This window comes from Toxotes jaculatrix, chromosome 1 (assembly GCF_017976425.1).
Source record: "Toxotes jaculatrix isolate fToxJac2 chromosome 1, fToxJac2.pri, whole genome shotgun sequence".
NCBI classification, from domain to species: domain Eukaryota; kingdom Metazoa; phylum Chordata; class Actinopteri; family Toxotidae; genus Toxotes; species Toxotes jaculatrix.
In genome coordinates, this window is record NC_054394.1 from 26942392 (window position 1) to 26959872 (window position 17481).

The following is a 17481-nucleotide window of genomic DNA, read 5'->3' on the forward strand; positions in this document are numbered from 1 at the left end:
AGAAGTTTTACGCTCTAAAAGTAAAGTGAGGATGCTTTCAAAAAGATTTCCATTGATGTTCTTTATTTATCAGTTAACTTCACTCATCTCTTACTTTGTCTTTGTCTTTCAGGGATGCCCAGATTTTCCAGCCAGCCAGCACCGACCACTGTGCGTCTGGGGGACAGTCAGGTGATGGCGTGTGAGGTCAACTCAGATCTGGTGCCCTTCACCCGGTGGGAGAAAGACCGTCAGCCGCTGGAGCTGAGCACCAGGTTGGTCCAGCTGCCAAGCGGAGCCCTGGTGATAAGCAACGCCTCGGAGGCCGACGCTGGCCTCTACCGCTGTCTGGTGGAAAATGTGGGGTCATCCAAGTCCAGCGACGAGGCCCAGCTCCAGACACTGCCAGGTAATTTTAGGAATATATAAGTTATCTCAGACACTGAGTGAAATGTGGTCCATTAAGAATGTAGATGAATGAGTTGTTATTGCTAGATGTAGGATTTTATAGTCCAACATCTACTTAGTGATTACAGTACAGTTATGTTTGAGCTTTAAAGCTATTGTAGAACATCCTGTGTGGTAAATGGAAATTAATATATGGTTCAATTCTCAGAGAAGACGTTAGAGGTCATAAATTAGACTTCAACAAGACCCTAGTGGGGGTCTTTATCACTGTATGTCTCCTCGATGGTTGTGTGGTGGATAGAAGGAAAACTCATAAAGCTGTGTGAGGAAATTGAAAGAATCTTTGTTCGGATGCTAACAGATGTAACAGTATTAGAAATACATTTATAGCTATTTGATTTCTTTGAAGACATCACAAATCAGTCTGAGAATAAAGTAACTCGGGTGTTCCGTGGAGAGAGGCGCTGAGAGTTGAAAATGGTGATTTCATACGTATCTGTTTTTCAGTAGAAATCCTTTTTTAAGCTTCATGGAATTATGATCTAAGCTAAACCCACAAGACGAGAAAACGATGACGCTTTTCAGTTCACTTTGCTAAAGCCCTGTGTATATGCTGGCGTCACGCATGTCCTGGTTATTGCAGGATACTACTCAGGCAGTTAGTTGCAGCTGGAATTATATGGGATTACTTTGAACTCCTAAAGAGCTGGGACTTGAGCTGTCTCAGACATCAACATGGACATTATTCATCTGACCCTTCTTGGTTTGGGTGTCAGGAGCAACTGCCCTTCAGACATGACTTCTTTTGAAGTTTCTAAGACAGATGACACCCAAAGGTTGCTGTTAGGCTTCATTTACTCACCCCCCGACCTTAACCTCAGCCTTAACCCTGACCTTTTTTCCCCCATCTAAGAAACTGGAGAAGAGAGGAAGCTGGAGTTCCTGGTGCAGCCTGTGTCTGTGACCAAGGTGGTGGGCGCCAGCGTGCTGCTGCCCTGCGTGATCACTGGATATCCTGCACCACACGTCCGTTGGATGTTTGGAGATAAGCTGCTACAAGAAAGGTATGACCATGAACTCAGGCTCTATGTTGCACACTGATCCATACGTTTTCGATCCATTTTAGGAATTAAAGAAACATTAAAATGCCAAAGATGTTCTTTTGGCATGCTTCTGCTCTAACTCTGTGGAAAGAAGAGTGCTACACATTTTTCAAACCCACTTTTCAGAGCCACTTTTGTCCATAAAAGTTGCCAATAGTTACTCTAAAACTATACACTGCTGTGTCCCCTGGCTCTCACACATTGCCTAGATTTTGAAAAGCAACACACACACTATAATGTACTGCTCCTTTGTACCTGGTGCCTTTGGCCTCCAGAAGCTAACCTCATAGTCCTGGCGCCTGCTCCCTAAGGTGTTAATTCTGCCACTGTTACCCAGAGAGCCCTGGGGGGAGACCTGGACGTGCCAACAGAGCCACTTCAGCTGGGAGACAAGACTGCAGGTTTTCCAGCTAAGCAGAATTAAGAGCCAAAAGCAAGTGTCACAGCGCCTGTGCTCTCACTCCTCTGGCTCTCATTAGCTCAGGCAGAGCAGCTCAAATCCCTTGGAGAGAATTGCGCTGGACATGAGAAGTTTGATTCTTACCAATTAAGGAAGCACTTTGTTTACCTAACCCCTGTGTACCAGTCCTGCAGAATAATAACTTTGCAACTTGTGGGGTCAACAGAAAGTAGCTGAAAGAGGGCTCATTCATCTAAATCCAGCCCAGAATGGGATTTCTGCCTTCAGTGAAATTAAATGTAAGGTCATCACATTGGTAACCGCAAGGCTCCAGTGTGGTATGAGCTGGAATGTCATTAGACTTTCCAACCTTTAGTTCTAAGCACAGCACCACATTGCAAGTTAAATGTCTTTAACACCTATGGAATTGTCTGTGAGTACCTCTGACCTCCAATGGGAGCTGACTAAAAAGGTACTTATTAATCTACCTTGTATTAATTACAAAACACTATCCTGCGTGCATACCCGCCGCCCCCCCCAGGGTGTCTTCGTTGGTAATTAGCAAGCACTCTCATACAACCAGGGAAGTCTTTGCAATATTGAAGTGGACCCCCATGCTTCTGCCTCAGAGCAGAGATGGATTGTGTGGCGAATACATTACTGAGACTGTTCTTTTGATTTTAATACGACATTGACAATTAGAAAGAATAGCCCTGGAACTTTCTTTTTTCTCCTTCAGAGTCTGCTGTCCCTCTCAGGCATTACATGAGAGATAGAAGAACTGCTGTCAATTAAAAACTGGTGTGGTGTGCAGTGTAAGGGAGATAGAAAAGGGAATCTGCAAAGAGTGTCTAATTGGTCTTTGGTGCCCAGCACAAACAAGGCCTTCAAAGTGGCATCGCCAGAGCTGTAGGCATGAGATGAAGGTTTATGAAGATGTGTCAAAGCTACCAATTGAAGCCAGGGTGACTCCCCGACAGTGGGGATTATCACATTGAACTGCGGATGTTGATGCTTCAGCTCGGTCTTGTCTTTTGTTTTCTTTCTGTCTCTCTCACTCTGTGTCCACAATAACAGAAAGCCAGTTTTATCCTGAGCGACAGATAATGTAGGTGATTTCAAATGAGTGCAACGTGAAGCCATGTATGGTAGTCTTACCCCTGGATTCCACCTGGTGCTGGTCTATAACATTGCATTGCATCCGGGAGCGTGAAAATTGAAAGCATGCTCTTTGCTGTTCCTGTGGCTGACAAAATTTGCGCCACGTGGAGCCAAATGCACCCATCCAGATGTGAATTTGCCTTAATTCTTTGCTAGTCTCCTGATTGACTTCGCAAAAGTACTGTGGGATACTTTAAAAGATGCTGTGGAATCCTTCAAAGGCCTTTTGAAAATGTACCATATGAAAGATTTCCGTCATAAGTTGGGTTTCTGTCATAAGTCTTTGAAGAGTCTCATTAGTATGTTATTCATAACCTGTCAGACAAGACAGACATTGCTGTTTCTTTTGTATCACCTGTCCGTATTACCATGTAGGACTTAGGAGCTGTTATAAAACTCTTTGATGTCTGTGATGACAGATGGGGACTGAGCAAAGGCCTGAAATGGAAATTTAGGACAGGTGGTTTTCTAACTCTCTTGTTGAGAATTTCTCTCCATTGAATTACTGTATCTATCTCTTAGAAGTCCAATATGCTGGTATTATACTGCACGGTGTTTTTTGTGTGTTTTGTGAAATGGGCACTATGTTCTGTTTGGCAGTCATAGTCACACATTCTTGCCGTGGCAGAGACATGACCAGTCATAGCAGGCAGTCTTTTATATACCTGGAGGTGGTTGGGAAGGATGTGCAGGTATGACTTCACTTTTCCACACCACCAACAATAAATGTTAATTATGCAAACACAATTTTATGTATGAAAGTAAACCTGGAACTATTCATCTTCTCTCGGCTGGAGACGAGGGCTCTGTCTTTTTCCTCGAGTTTGTGCAGTTGTGATTAATTTGGTACAAGGCTCCTGACTCGAGGGTGATGGTTACAAATTCACCAGTATGAAACAGGAGACCAAGACTCTTCTGTTACATTCCTTAAAGATGTATTAATTTAATGTTCCTTAAATTAATCTCTACCTCCGTTTACATTGTTTTTCACCGTTTGTCTCGTGCTTTATCACATCTCATCGCACCCTCCTTCTGTTGCAATGGTTTTTGATGGCACCTGACTGGAGAATTAGCGCCACCAGGCGTTTGGCAAAGTAACTTCTAACATTCACATGACAGTAATGGATGGAAATGTCCATTAATTCGCATGAAGACACTTCACCGTTTTTGTTCTTGATGTCTCACATTAGTTGTGTTACACCACTATCAGTGTGATATTGTACAGTCTGATCCCAGATCTAAAAACCAATAACATTTTATGATAAAAACTGATAAATGGTTTTTGTCTCTGGTAATTTTGTTATACTGTCTTTGTTTTACTGGCTGAGGTATCTCCATACAGTATCATGAATTAAAGATCGATATCGCTGTATTGATTCAACTATGGCTTCGCCTACTATAACATGCTGTTTATGTATTCACCAGTGTCCTGATCCTAGCCTCAAATTCATTTAGGCTCCGAGCAAGTCTATTGCCAAGGACGCCAGGCTCACCATTTATTCTGATTAAACTCAGCAACACCATAACAGAATATTAACACTTGAAGCCCTTAAGTCAACATGTTGAAAATACATTCTTAGCAGATGCCCCGCGAGTCATCGATAGCATCCCCCAGGTGGATATGCACAGAGAAACGAGCCTTTGGGTTTCTCACACACACTGGTCCTGTTGACACTCATGAAAAGGACAGTCATCTTTTGTTTTTGCGAGTATCACTCTGTCACCTAATAGAATTCCCCAGCAGTCAATAAAATGGATGAATTATGCATGTCGGCCAGCAACAGGGAATTGACAGAGCATGTAAATCAACCCCCTTCCAAAGCCTTGAAGTCATCCGTCTCCGCTCTTCCTTGTCTCCTCGCCTTCATTTAAATATGATTGTGTATATTGCATTTGCTTGTGTATGAAGGGAGAAGCATGGTGTGAGAAATCTGTTTACAATTGGACTAATATTGGATTGCAGTGTAACCCTCTCACACATATGACTTGCATACAAACACACACACACATACACATAACCTTACTCACTTTGGGGGGTAAGAGAAGAAAATAAATGCACACATTTACATACACATATAAATGCATAGGCACACGTATGTCCATAGGAAGTCTTCGTTTTAGTGAGTGAGGTAACATGAGGGAAAGTGAATCAAACTGCTTGTTTCACCTCCTAGAAAACTGAATATCATCAGACCTCATGCTGCAGGTGTAAATAAATAAAAACTCCAAACAGTAAAACTTAGTCCTACCTTCTGCCTTTTTCTCCTAACTGATACTCCTTTAGTAGACACTCTGTAATTATCAGTCTTGGTAATAAGTTATAATGTTCTATTTATAAAGAAGATAAAAGAAGAGCAATCATCTCAAAGTGGCGATACCTGTGGTTACAGCTGGCAACATGATGTGTGTTTTATTACTGGTAATACACGTCCCAGAACTGTGTTTGAAATGACACACCTGTCAACCACTGGCAAGAGCAGTCAATGCCAGTCAGAAGCTGTGTCAACAGTGGGGTTAGATGTTATGAAATTCTTTCTGACTTTAATGTCATATATCACCAGGATTCACAACAGAAATGTTGCAGTAGGAACTTTAGACGAATAGTACAGATGTGGAGTTCAAACCACAGGCACTTTAATAATGGTTTGAAGATCATGATAGCTCTGACAAATCTGCATGCACTCACAGAATAATTGTTTCTACTTCTCTAGAAAATGTAGGATGGCTGAGCATGGCTGTCATTTGAATTTTCATCGAAGCTAACAATCCTTCAGATGCAATCGTCTATAATTGTCTCTACTTTTGATTGAAGTCATAAAGTGACACTCAGAACTTTAAACCACTTTGTTCTCTGCATCCTTTTAAGTGCAGTTACATTGTTTACACCCACACCACCAACCACACCACCATTGATTTATTATTTTTTTTAATGCGCAGTTTCTGTATTCAAAGCGATTTTAAGACATTCTGCACCGCTCTGCTCTTTACATCATATTGCTTTCAAACAGCACAGTGAATGGCCACGGCAATAAAAATATGGCTTGTGCGGCTTAACCTTTCAGCCTCTCAGAGAAGCTTGTCAGAGATACAACCTATCAGTGTTAATGGCCTATGATTTTCACTTGCTCCTTTCTTCAGAGCAACTATTAATGAGGTTAATGGCAAATGCCGGCCTTGTGCTGAACTCTTACTCATTCTGCAGCGGCAAATGATGGAGTTCTTAGTGGTTTTCAGATGTCATTGGAAAGCACTGATTCAGCTGACAAATGCAACAGTTATTCAGACCACAGAACACAATGGCTTCTGCCAAGAGTATTTTTAAAGAGGAACAATAGAGAATCATAGTTTCTTGTCGTCTAAGTGTTAGAATCTGAGTATGGAAGTAAAGTCCCTGGCACCTGTACAATGCAATGCAATCCAGCTCAAAAGCTCTGCCTTTACAAAGCTTACAGTGTTCAGTTTTTGTTAAAACTTCCTGAGAGGTGTTAATTCAACTGTGTGTTTGTTTATTACTGCAGTCGTAGTTGGTGGTGGTGGTGTACTGGATGACATTATCACCTTCGCCAAGGAAGCTATGTGTTCACCCCTGTCTGTTGGTTTATTTGTTTTTCAATTTGCACCAAACCTGGTGGAGGTCAGGGAGGAACCCAGTACACTGTGGGACAGATCCAGATCATTTACTATGCATTTGAATTTTTTTTTTTTTTTAATCTCTGAAGTGTGGTGCATGTTGTTTTACATTGGCCTTGGCAGAGGTCTGCACTCTCTGAGTTCCTTTCTGGTTCATGTGAAACAATGGAAGCACTTTGTAATATAATGCAGTCCAGTACAACACCACTGTTAACTACAACAAGGAGTTAAGGTCGGTGTGAGTATAAATAGAAACTTCAACTATTCTGCTTCATGTTTCCCTAATTTAGAGAGGTTCTGATACACAGGAGGCCCATATGGTTAGTGTTCTGCTTAGGAATTCAAATTTCTTCTGCACTGGTAAAATGATAGGTGGCAGGAGCAGTGGGTTAAGGTAATGGAGTGGTTTTGCTGACATGTGTTGCTCAGAAAACAATACAAGCAACATGGTTTTCTGTCAGTGAAGCATGGGAAGTCTTCTTTTATGGATTTTCCTCAGGCTCCAGCACATCACAAACACAATCTCACTTGCCTTCTTCAAGGTGTTTCCTGTCATAGTGTCTATTTTATTTTATTTTCTATTCTTATTGTCAAGTACAAAATAAGGATACAAGGAATGTGTCGGCTATTTCCCATTGTCTTAATCTACTGTCAGTTGCATGTGTGTGTTCTAAACTTTACTGTGGCTTTACTGCGGCTCTTCACCAGACACTATGTGAGCATATGTCTTACTTAAAGGCTATATAATCCTGTGGAGTTCAGTAGTTTTGTAGATGTGAGACAGCACAGGGGCACGCTGGGTTCAAGCGACCCAGAAAGCCCACCAGAGCCATTTTAAAGTAGATTATGCAAGTTATGTACTGTTGGCTTCATTGTAATATGCACTAATCAAATGATCGGTTTATTCTCGGGGACCCTGGTAGGGGAAAGAAAGCAAATAAAGTCAGGTATGCAAGAGTTGTTTTTGTCTCCAGGGCTTTGCAGCTTTCTATTACGAGCCAGAGGAAACAAAAACGTTTTCATGGCTGAGTCACTTAAGAAGCCCCAGCCTGTGCTGCTGGCACCAGGTTGTTTTTCACATTAATGTATATTTGTTTATTCATTCATTTATATCCTTAGCTTGTCTCGTCTGTCTCTCACATTTGTTTTCTCATATATCCCAGCTTATATCTGAACAGGAATAGGTAAAGAACAAAATGTTGTGTTTTGGAAGCTGGACAAATCATTCCAATCCGCCGTCTGCCCTGTGCGGCTGTAAAATGAAATCCCACTCCTCTCTGCACATCCTGAACGTAATTCAAATTCATGGAACTGTTATGATTATGTTCTGGTCAAAAGGGGGAAGTTCAATTTGCGTTCACTTTGAACCACAACACCTGGAACAGCACAATCGTTAGCATTCATGGTGCATGATGGTGGAGGGAGAGATGGGTTGAGATGGTGGTCGGGTTGGTAGCTGCAGAGAGAGAGGATGAAAGCAGCGAGTGGAAAAAGAAATTTAATCTGAACAAAGGAAAATAAGAGGAAAGAGAAGGCCAAACCAAGAAAAGTTTACAGAGTGCTGCTCTATCCATTAATAATGAATCCCCTATTCTGATGTGACAGTTGTGATTTCACCCGCCTTCCCCTTGTTCTCCAGACAGCACGACCCATGCCCGACCGCTGTCACAGCGCTGCCGATCGCTCTGTGACAGCATATCGCGCTGCCTCCATCAAAACACACACACGCCCGAAGTTCTTCAGTGATTTGCACCTGGCTCAGGTGTACTGACCTTGCCACCAATCTGTGTTACGGAAGGCTGAGTCACCACTCACACATACCAAATGTGTTCTTTCCCCCCCAAGGCCTTCTCTGAAGTCTCTGTGGCTGCCACTGCCTTCAAAGCTGAGTGGCAGAGCAGGGGACAAATTGTGTTACAGACCTCTGCATGTTGACAGGACATTCTCTACAACTTTACTGGACCACTTCTACACACTTGTTTTGATAGAAATTTTTTTGATTGGTAAACTACATTTGACTGATTTAGATCTGAGTTTTTCACAAATTTTAGCTGAATAATGAACCACATTATATGTTATATATCCTCCAACAGACAATATGGAAAGTTGTAGTTGGTGGAAGGGGAATTAGTAAAAACACTTACACAAAGCGTGACAAAGAGAGCAAGGCTAAGCCTTGCCCGACACAATTACCCTGTAATCTTGACAATATTTGAAACTGTACGTCTGTATGCATGTGTGCATCAGCTGTTTTGTAACAAGATAAAAAGTGACATTGGAAATAGCGAGCTAATTTAACAGCTCTTTGCAGGTGAAAACGGATAATGTAGTTTTAATTAGCAACATCTCCCACCAAGGGCCCGCAGCTAATGTACAAGATGTCATATCATCACAGCGGGCACCTTGTCTTAATTTAAATGACCACAAGTGGAGAGAGCTCCCTGACAATAGCACAAGGTGTCTTTGAGCCAGTTTGCTTTGTCTCCCTCCCTCATGGTCGATAAACAGTAACACATTCCTTGTTCAACAGAGCACTTCAGCTGCTGCAGTTAGGGCTAAGATTGACTTGCTCTAAGCAAAATGAGAAATTGCCTGGTGGTTTGATATGTGCTATATGTTCCCCTTTCAAGTACAAGAGGAAGCTGTCAATGCCCTTTATGGTGCATGAGGCACTAAAGGCCAAAAGATCTGAATAGTTGTCCTGGTGAGACTAGCTGCAGGGATGCCTGGAACCTCGAACTCAGGGATGTCTTTCAGAGGAGTTTTTCGTTCAGCAGGGATTTGACATGCAGAGCCTCCCAGCAGATTCAACCATACTCTCTAATGTGCACAGGAAGTAATCAATTTATAGCAAGGCATTTGGCATTTTCAGTGCCTCAGAATCAAAAGAAGGCAACTGCCTTATTTATGTTACCCTTTTTTTCCACTTTGAAGACCCAAGACTACTCTGTTAGCCTTTTTTTCTGAGTGAAATTGTTTTTTTTTTTTTTTTGTATGTTTTCTTAATGACACAATCTACTGCTGTCAGAAAGGAGCCAGTGAGCCTTTCAGACTGATGTGGAGACCTGGGGTTAAATTGTGTTTCCTGTCAGTCTGAGCGGCTAAACATGGCCCTCCTGACCTGACTTTATAACCCTGCTTCTGGTCTGGGTTTCACAACAGGTCACACACTGCTGAGATTTTTTATAAATGGGTGAGCACTGGTTCACTGTAATTACAGGTTTACTGTGATTACTACAGAATTGATATGGTATTACTACAGCCAGTAGAAACTGGTGGCAACTTTGTGCCATCTGAAACCAATAATCTGTAATTCTCATTCTTTATAATCATAATCATTAAAATTTGGAATTACTCTTGGAAATATGGGTCGTGTGTTTACAATGACAACCGTGCATTAGCTTGTCACAGCAGCCTGGTATAGCAGGGTGTAAATTATCATACACCAAACTCAGGTTTTTGTGTGAGATTTGAAGAGAGGGGCAGTACTGCAGCCATGGATGCAAAAAAAGTATAAAACCCCTTATATAATAGTCTGTAACTGCATTTAAATCCTTAAGTTGCTCGTTTTCCAATCCCTGAATTTAATTTTTCATGCTCTGAAGTCTTGATCTGTTCTATGACAGTGAGTCTTGGTAACCTAAAACTGCAAGTGCTGAAACTGCTGAATGATTGTGGCTAGCGCTAAAGTTAATAGTCTATTTTATCCCTACAGTACAAGTGAAACGGGGATGTCATGGTGGTGACAGCAGGTCGAGTGCCACTCAAATGCTCCACTCCAGCACAGACAGACAGGCAGATGGTCTCAGAGACCGACGCTGCCAAAACCCAGAGCTAGTCAGGGAGAGAGAAAAAGCAGTTTGTGTGGAATCTCTAGCTAGTCAGCAGTTTGTTTAAAACTAAATCAACCTGCAGCATAGGGTTGTTTTCCACGGTGCACTCTTTACCTCGGCATGTATCCTCACTCCTCTGTGCAAAAGCCATTATGCACTGATCTTGCTCTCCTCAGCTCCATCTTGCTTGCTGTGGCCCTCTTTGGATTTTTATCTTTCCAGCCGACCCGCTGCTCCTACTTTTCTGCCTGCCTCTCTGTTTCTCTCTTTAAGCTATTGATTTCTGTTTTCTTTCCTTTCAGCCTCCTCCTACTCCCATGCTCTACTGGTTGTTGAATCAAGCCAGAGCTTGGCCACAGACTGCTTCCCCAAGGCCTACTGGGAAAATCAAAGTTGGGACTGTTTAAAATGGAGGAGGGTCACTGGTTCAGAGAGAGGCTATACAAATAGATATGTGGTGATTAGGATTAGGTGTAAATAGTTTAGAATGGTAAATATTTAACGTTGCTCAGTCTCAAATGCTTGATGAAAAGAATGAATTGCCTGTTACACTTAGTTTTCAGTCAGCTGGTCCAATCTCAGTATGTACGTATGACAACATTCATGTATGTGAATATTTAAGAACAAAATATTTCACCGGAAGTTTGAGCTCAGCACCCGAGTGAAAAGTACTTGAAAGGAAAACACTGCGTGATGCTCACTGGTTCTTGGTGTGTTCAACAACCATATGACAATGCACATTTTGCTTTGTGTATCACTCTCGTCGATACCACATGGCTAGAAACAGAGTTTCTTGAAGTCAGACTCACTTCTCCTTGATGTTAGATCTCTGTTATTGTTTTTCTTTAGACTCATGTCACCGCAGTTAATTAAGAGCTGATGAAAGAAAACGAAAACATTTGTTAAGGCAGCGCAACAACTGTGGTAATGATACTGTGCACGCTGCACGCCCCAGCTATAGCTTCAATAAGACCAGCACTCTAATGTATAATCTAAGCTGACACTGAATAAAACATTATGACATCTGTCCACATATACATGTAACTTAGAAAGTAATTGATTATTTTAACGCCTCTTTAAAAAGCATTGGCTCGCACTACAAGAAGAATCTAGAGTCTGTCATGTTTGTGGAGGAGAATAGCAAATTGCATTCTTTTCAGGGCAGATGACTCGGCTTTTAGTATATTTTATTTATTCAGAGAGTTGGAAAGAGGTGACAGAGCAAAGAAGCAAGGAGGAGATGTGGAGTCAACCTCGGGTCAGTAGGGGAAATGATCCAGAGGCTGCAACCTTTACCACGCAGTTATCTGAAGAAGTAGGACTGGAATGTGCTCCATGGAAATGAGTTTTTACATATTTTACAAGTATGGTTAACAAAAGAAAAGACATTAAGGGTTTAACTCTGTCCAGATGCTGCTACTACAGGGTCAACAGCCTGAGGGCTCCTGCCTGTTTCATGTTGCAAAGCCCCAAATAAAGGTCATTAATCCTGTTTATTAAACCAGAAGGAAAGACTTGTTTATCATCATATCTAACAGGTTTCTTTTTCTACCGTTTCCACATCTTTGTTTCCTTCTGAATCCAGTGAGGGCCGTGTGGAGGTTCTAGGAGGAGGAAGTCTCCAGATCTCCAATCTCACAGAGGAGGATGCTGGCGTCTACACCTGCATGGCGGACAATTCTAACGCCACCATTGAAGCCCAGGCCCAGCTCACCGTACAAGGTACCCTTATCAGTCCACATCATCTGCTTTCTGTTGTAGGACCAGAAACACAGATCAATAACTATTCTATATGTATTTACCACAAATTTGATCCAGCCTATCATAGTTACAGGTCAGCCAATCAGAGGACTTTTTATTGGCTTTATTTTTGGAGCAAATTAGTAACAAAATAATTGAGCAGGCAAATTTAAAGCACAGATTGGATATTAGTGAGAAGCGAGGAGCAAATGAGGATGCATTAGTTACTAGGGAGAGTAAGCAGAGGAGGAGAGCTGAGTCACTCCAGGTCTGACTGAACTCTCACGCCATCCTTCTTTCACTCAACAATCAGTCTAATTTCACCTAATTATGTTTGGAAATTAGCTATATTAAATGCCCTGAGGACCCATATCCCAGACCCGAAACAAAGCAAATGACAATTTAGTTAAATTAAATTAAATTAAATGAACAAGGTGTTTTTCTTACCCACATGTAGAGAAACTCACGGTCGCTGTGACAACAGGCAGTTTCACTGAGATGTGCTGTACACCATGAAATCATTGCATTGGGTCTTCAACATATCAGACATATGCACAGTGTAACTGCCATTGCCAGATTGTGTTGGTGAGGAAAATACACATGAGCACAGATGCCCCATGTGCACTTGTATGCTTTTCCCAGGCGAAGCAAGCCAACAAGATTTGGTATGAAATAACATTAGAATGGGAAAACACCCTGAGGCTCATTCGCGGGTTCATTGCATTTCACACACAGCTACATCATGCTACGACTTCATACCTTTCTCCCCAATTCCCTTCATCTCTTCATCACCCCTCCACCACCCTCTCATCACTTCCCGTTGCTCACTGTGATTAAAGGAGACAGTAATGGAAAATCGGATCAGGTCACAGGAGGACATCTGACTTCAGTCGTTTTCAGTCCTCAAGTCTGTCCACTGAGTTCTCTCTGAAATCCTTCATTTCTCTAACCTGACCCCTGCCAGCCTCCCCCTCCAGTGTGACAAGACTGTTCAGCATTGATCAGCTCTCCTGAAATATTGTTGAGAGGCATCAGTCATTGTAACCCGATAAAATAGTTTAATTAGTTCCCATGATGTAGACTCACAGGCCTAATTGCATTTGATTCATCCAGGTTTATAAAGAAACCAGATTGTGGCATTGATTTGCTCCCTTGACAACAGAAGTGACACATGAAAGGTCAATTGATTCCCTCAAGAAGTAGTTACGCTTGTAAAAGACACTCATACAAATCAATGTGGTATGAAATCTATAGTTAAAAAAAAAAGAAAAACATTTTCCCTATGACAGACTCCTTCTAAAACACCTTAGGGGCTCTTTTCCTGCAGTAACAAGGAGAAATTGTGTATTTACAGCCAGTGGCTTTTCATAAACACTGGACAGTTTGTGCTTAGGAGAAGATGCAGGGAGCCAGCCAGCGATCTGATACGGTAAAACACCGTTAGGTTTCGCCTGGAGATAGCTGCAGGGTTTGTGACGCAGCTGGTGCCTATCTGTGGATGGAGAGATGCGTGGGGGCTGCAGCAGGTGTGTACACATGCACACGAGCACACAGCCATGCATACATAATGATGCCACACCAGGTCTATTACACACTTACTTTGTACACCTGTATGCATTCACTAGCAAATGTGTATATTCACTTGTGCGTGGTTTTCAGATTCAGATATTTATCAAATATTGAACCTGCCTTGGTGGCTCTTCAGTTAACTCAAGCCTCCTTGGGTTTTTACTAATTAGACATCTATTTTCAGTCAGTTACCTTATACAGACTACTGTAGCTCTGTGCCATGGAGCTTTATTGCTGTCCAAAAACTACTGAACATACATAAATGAGGCATATTGTTGCACAGTGAACATACTGTAGAATGTTTTGAGTCAGGCTAACATACACCTTCCTGCTACGGCACCAAATCGATGGCTGAAATTAGCCTCCAATAAATGCAATATTTACTCCTGTTTGAGTAATGTTTGCAGGGAAACTCTGTTTTAAGGTTCCTCAGAAATGAATCAGAATCTTTGCCACTTATTATATTTTTAAGCCCTGAGAATTTACAATGACCAGGGGCGTGTTGCACATGTAGAGCGGAGCTCCAACAAAGACCTGGAGAGAAAAGTGATGCTGTTGGTCTCTAAGGAAAATAAGATTTTCAAGGGCAGAGCTTGGTAGCAAACAACAGATCGACTGTACTGTAAACGAGTTACATGTACATTGTTCTTTGTTGTTGTTGTTTTTGTTGTAGAACTCCATGCAGTTGAATGAATGTCTGAACTGCAGCTCAACCATTGTGTGTCGACACACTTGAATGTGTTTGTATGATTGCCGTACATTTGTGTGAGTGTGTGTTCTTTTCGTTATGACTTTGCTGTGACATCTCACCCTCTATTAGAGCTGGCAAGAGGATGAATGGGTCCAGAGGAGGCAGCAGCTTCTGATTATGGTCTTGCATGACGGGGGCACCACCCAGACCTGGACTCTGTATGTGTGTGTTTGCAAGACAGAAATAGTTTCTCCACAAACATGTATGTTTCCAGTTTTATAGGGCTCCGAGTTAGTGGCCCTCATCTATCATGGCCTCATGCTATCATGTCATCAACTTAATTGTTCTTTCCGTGCGCTGCGCTCACACACAGGAAATCCCTGCCCCCTGTAAAAGTTCCATGTCTTTCCTATGGGCTGTGGACTTGAGATTTATGACCACAGACAGCAGGAGTGTTTTACCTTGTTATAGGAGTGGACAAAAATAGAAACATAAAAAAACCCTAGTTACGCTAGATAAATTTCAGCTTCTTTACTCTGCCATAGCAAATGAGGTGGTCTGAAAACAAACAAAAAAGAAAAAAGCAGCTGACTGTAAGCATGGGCAATGTCAAACAGCATATCAGAAAATGCTGTAGAGGGAATTTGTCCTGAAATGTGCTCGAAGTATTTTTGCCAGCTAGTGACGGGGATAGTTTGCTGTAAATGACCCATAGAGGAATCACAGATTTTATAAGATCTGGTGGATATTTTAGGCTGTTTTTACTTTGGCACACCATCTTCCTGCCTTCCCTGCAGGGTTACAGTTAGTTTCTGGCTGAAATAACAAGAAACTTTCCATTTAGCTTAAAAAAGAACACTAATCTGATAAGGAGCAACACCCAGAGACACACACCCTTTCCTTTTTTTTTTCCATAGGGGGTTTATCTTAACCAGTGGGGGAAGAAGTGTTTGGAGGTACTTTTGTCTGATTCCTGTCTTTTCTGGGGAATCAACAGCATGATATTTAATTTCAGATAGAGCCACATCCACATCGGCATGACACTAGGAACATGCGAGAATTGTGTATGTCTCTGTTTTGTTACAGTGTCTGTTTTGTTTTGCCAGAGCTATTGTGTGAGTCTGTCTTATGTTGCTACTTCTGCTGTTGGGAACCCAGTCCAGGTTGACCCACCTCATCTCACCTTGGGTGTTAGTGGCAGCAGATTCTGAAAGGCATCACTCAACCTGTCTTACTGTCAGTCAGTCAAAGTCGCATTCTTACTTTGACATTACTCCTCAGGAGATTTTGATTCTGACATTGGGTTTTTGACTTCCTGTTGGTGGTCTAGAGGATACCCATTACTATAGTCATGAGTATGCCTCTTATACCATTTACTTATTTTTGTTCACAATAAGTAAAGTCTATAAATCTTAAACTGTAACTGTGTCAATATTCAGGACGAATGAATCTGCCTCTACCCAAGAATGACTGAAGCAAACCAACCAAAACTTTATCATGTTAAAGGACTTATTATCGTCAGGCCTGACCTCATAACGACAAGAGCATGACAACAAGCTTTCTTTTAACAAGAACATTACTGTGACAATAATTAAGTTTACAGGAAACATGACATCCAGTGGCTGATGCCCCAGATTACTGTGGATTCTCTTGTCGTAATTGACTGATTAATTGTGCTTTTTAAATTAAAATACACAGCATACAGCACAAGTGAATGATCAAATTAGCTCTGTTTGCCATGTTTTGAATAACCTTCTGGCAGGAGTTTAAGGAGTAAGAATTTGTTTTAGAGCTCTGCTTTGCTAAGAATTGTTCTTGCTCTGAAATGAAGGCGCTGTGCAGAGGAAGCGCCTTGAGCTCCTCTTTGTGCCATAACCAAACCATCACGCAAGCTTTGTTTCAGCATTTCAAGGACAATCTCAGGCCTCTGCTTCCACTCAATTCTAGTAATTTTAGAGCCATCAGAGGGAGTCAACCAAAACAACCAAAGACTGAACTCCCTCTCTATGACTCTTCCTCCAACAAGACATTACTCTCTGCTCAGTGACTAGGAAAGCAAGCACAGCGCATCTTTCTTGTTTGTGTTGGCCAGGATTAAGAGTAAAGCTGTTATCTTTGGAAGAGCAGGATGGGTAATTAGTGCAGTCCGAGCTCCACTTGGCCTCAGAGTAAACCTCTGACTGCCCGAAGCTATTGTTTAGCTTCGTGAAGCTAACTGGACTCCAGCCAAGCTGGTAAAGTAGTAACATGTCTTTCATATTTGGATCCTTTAGCTTCATCAGTCTTACATTAGGTCTTAATAGAGTCCTGCTGTAGTCTAAATATTGGGGAGCAGTAAGTCGTTTATTTCACCCTTTGACTGAAGCCAAAAATACACCAACTGCAGCAGCTGCTCTCTTCAGGTTTTTGACTTTGATACTTCGCTCTTTGCATCAGTATCAATAAAGGGAGGCCGGCCCATTCTCCCTCAGTATGTCTCTATTCAGTTTACTCCTGGCTACCAGTGAAGCTTTAAATAAAGTAATCTGCCCAGAATCCCTTTAGGAATCCTATGAGGTTTTGTTTTAACAAGCTCACAGTGAGAAACACACATGACCTTTATGTGGCCCTCTTTTAGCAGTTCACTGGAGTCAGTGTAAGTCTGCATTAAAGCTTCTTTTACTAAGCCACAGGCTAAAGAGATAATACCAGCCCCAAAGAACTGGCATCGGAGTTTTTTCAGCTATTCTCCCTCCTTTATGTTTGTCTTGATATATATATATATTTTTTTTGTATCTGCATGAGCTTTGTTGTTTTTCTCTCTCAGTTGGATTTCTATTTCATTAGAGCAGTATTTATGTTTCAATACAAGTCAGCCCATTTCGAGACACACTAGCTGGTAGAGTTGAGCTTCTGTGCGCCTGTGAACCATAGACTGTAGGAAAACATGGACTCATCCATATGTATATGAAGGGACATATTCCATTT

General features: G+C 41.8%; 1 protein-coding gene across 5 annotated transcripts in view; it reads left to right on the plus strand.

Moving 5' to 3' along the window:
• Positions 1 to 17481, plus strand: part of neo1a (neogenin 1a) — a 145135-nt gene that overhangs the window by 79154 nt on the left and 48500 nt on the right. For all 5 annotated transcript variants that reach the window (XM_041037635.1, XM_041037599.1, XM_041037608.1 and 2 more), the window contains exons 3-5: positions 113 to 388; positions 1301 to 1451; positions 12100 to 12236. In XM_041037635.1, the coding sequence (XP_040893569.1) occupies positions 113 to 388; positions 1301 to 1451; positions 12100 to 12236 (564 nt within the window). The remainder of the gene's footprint in view (positions 1 to 112; positions 389 to 1300; positions 1452 to 12099; positions 12237 to 17481) is intronic.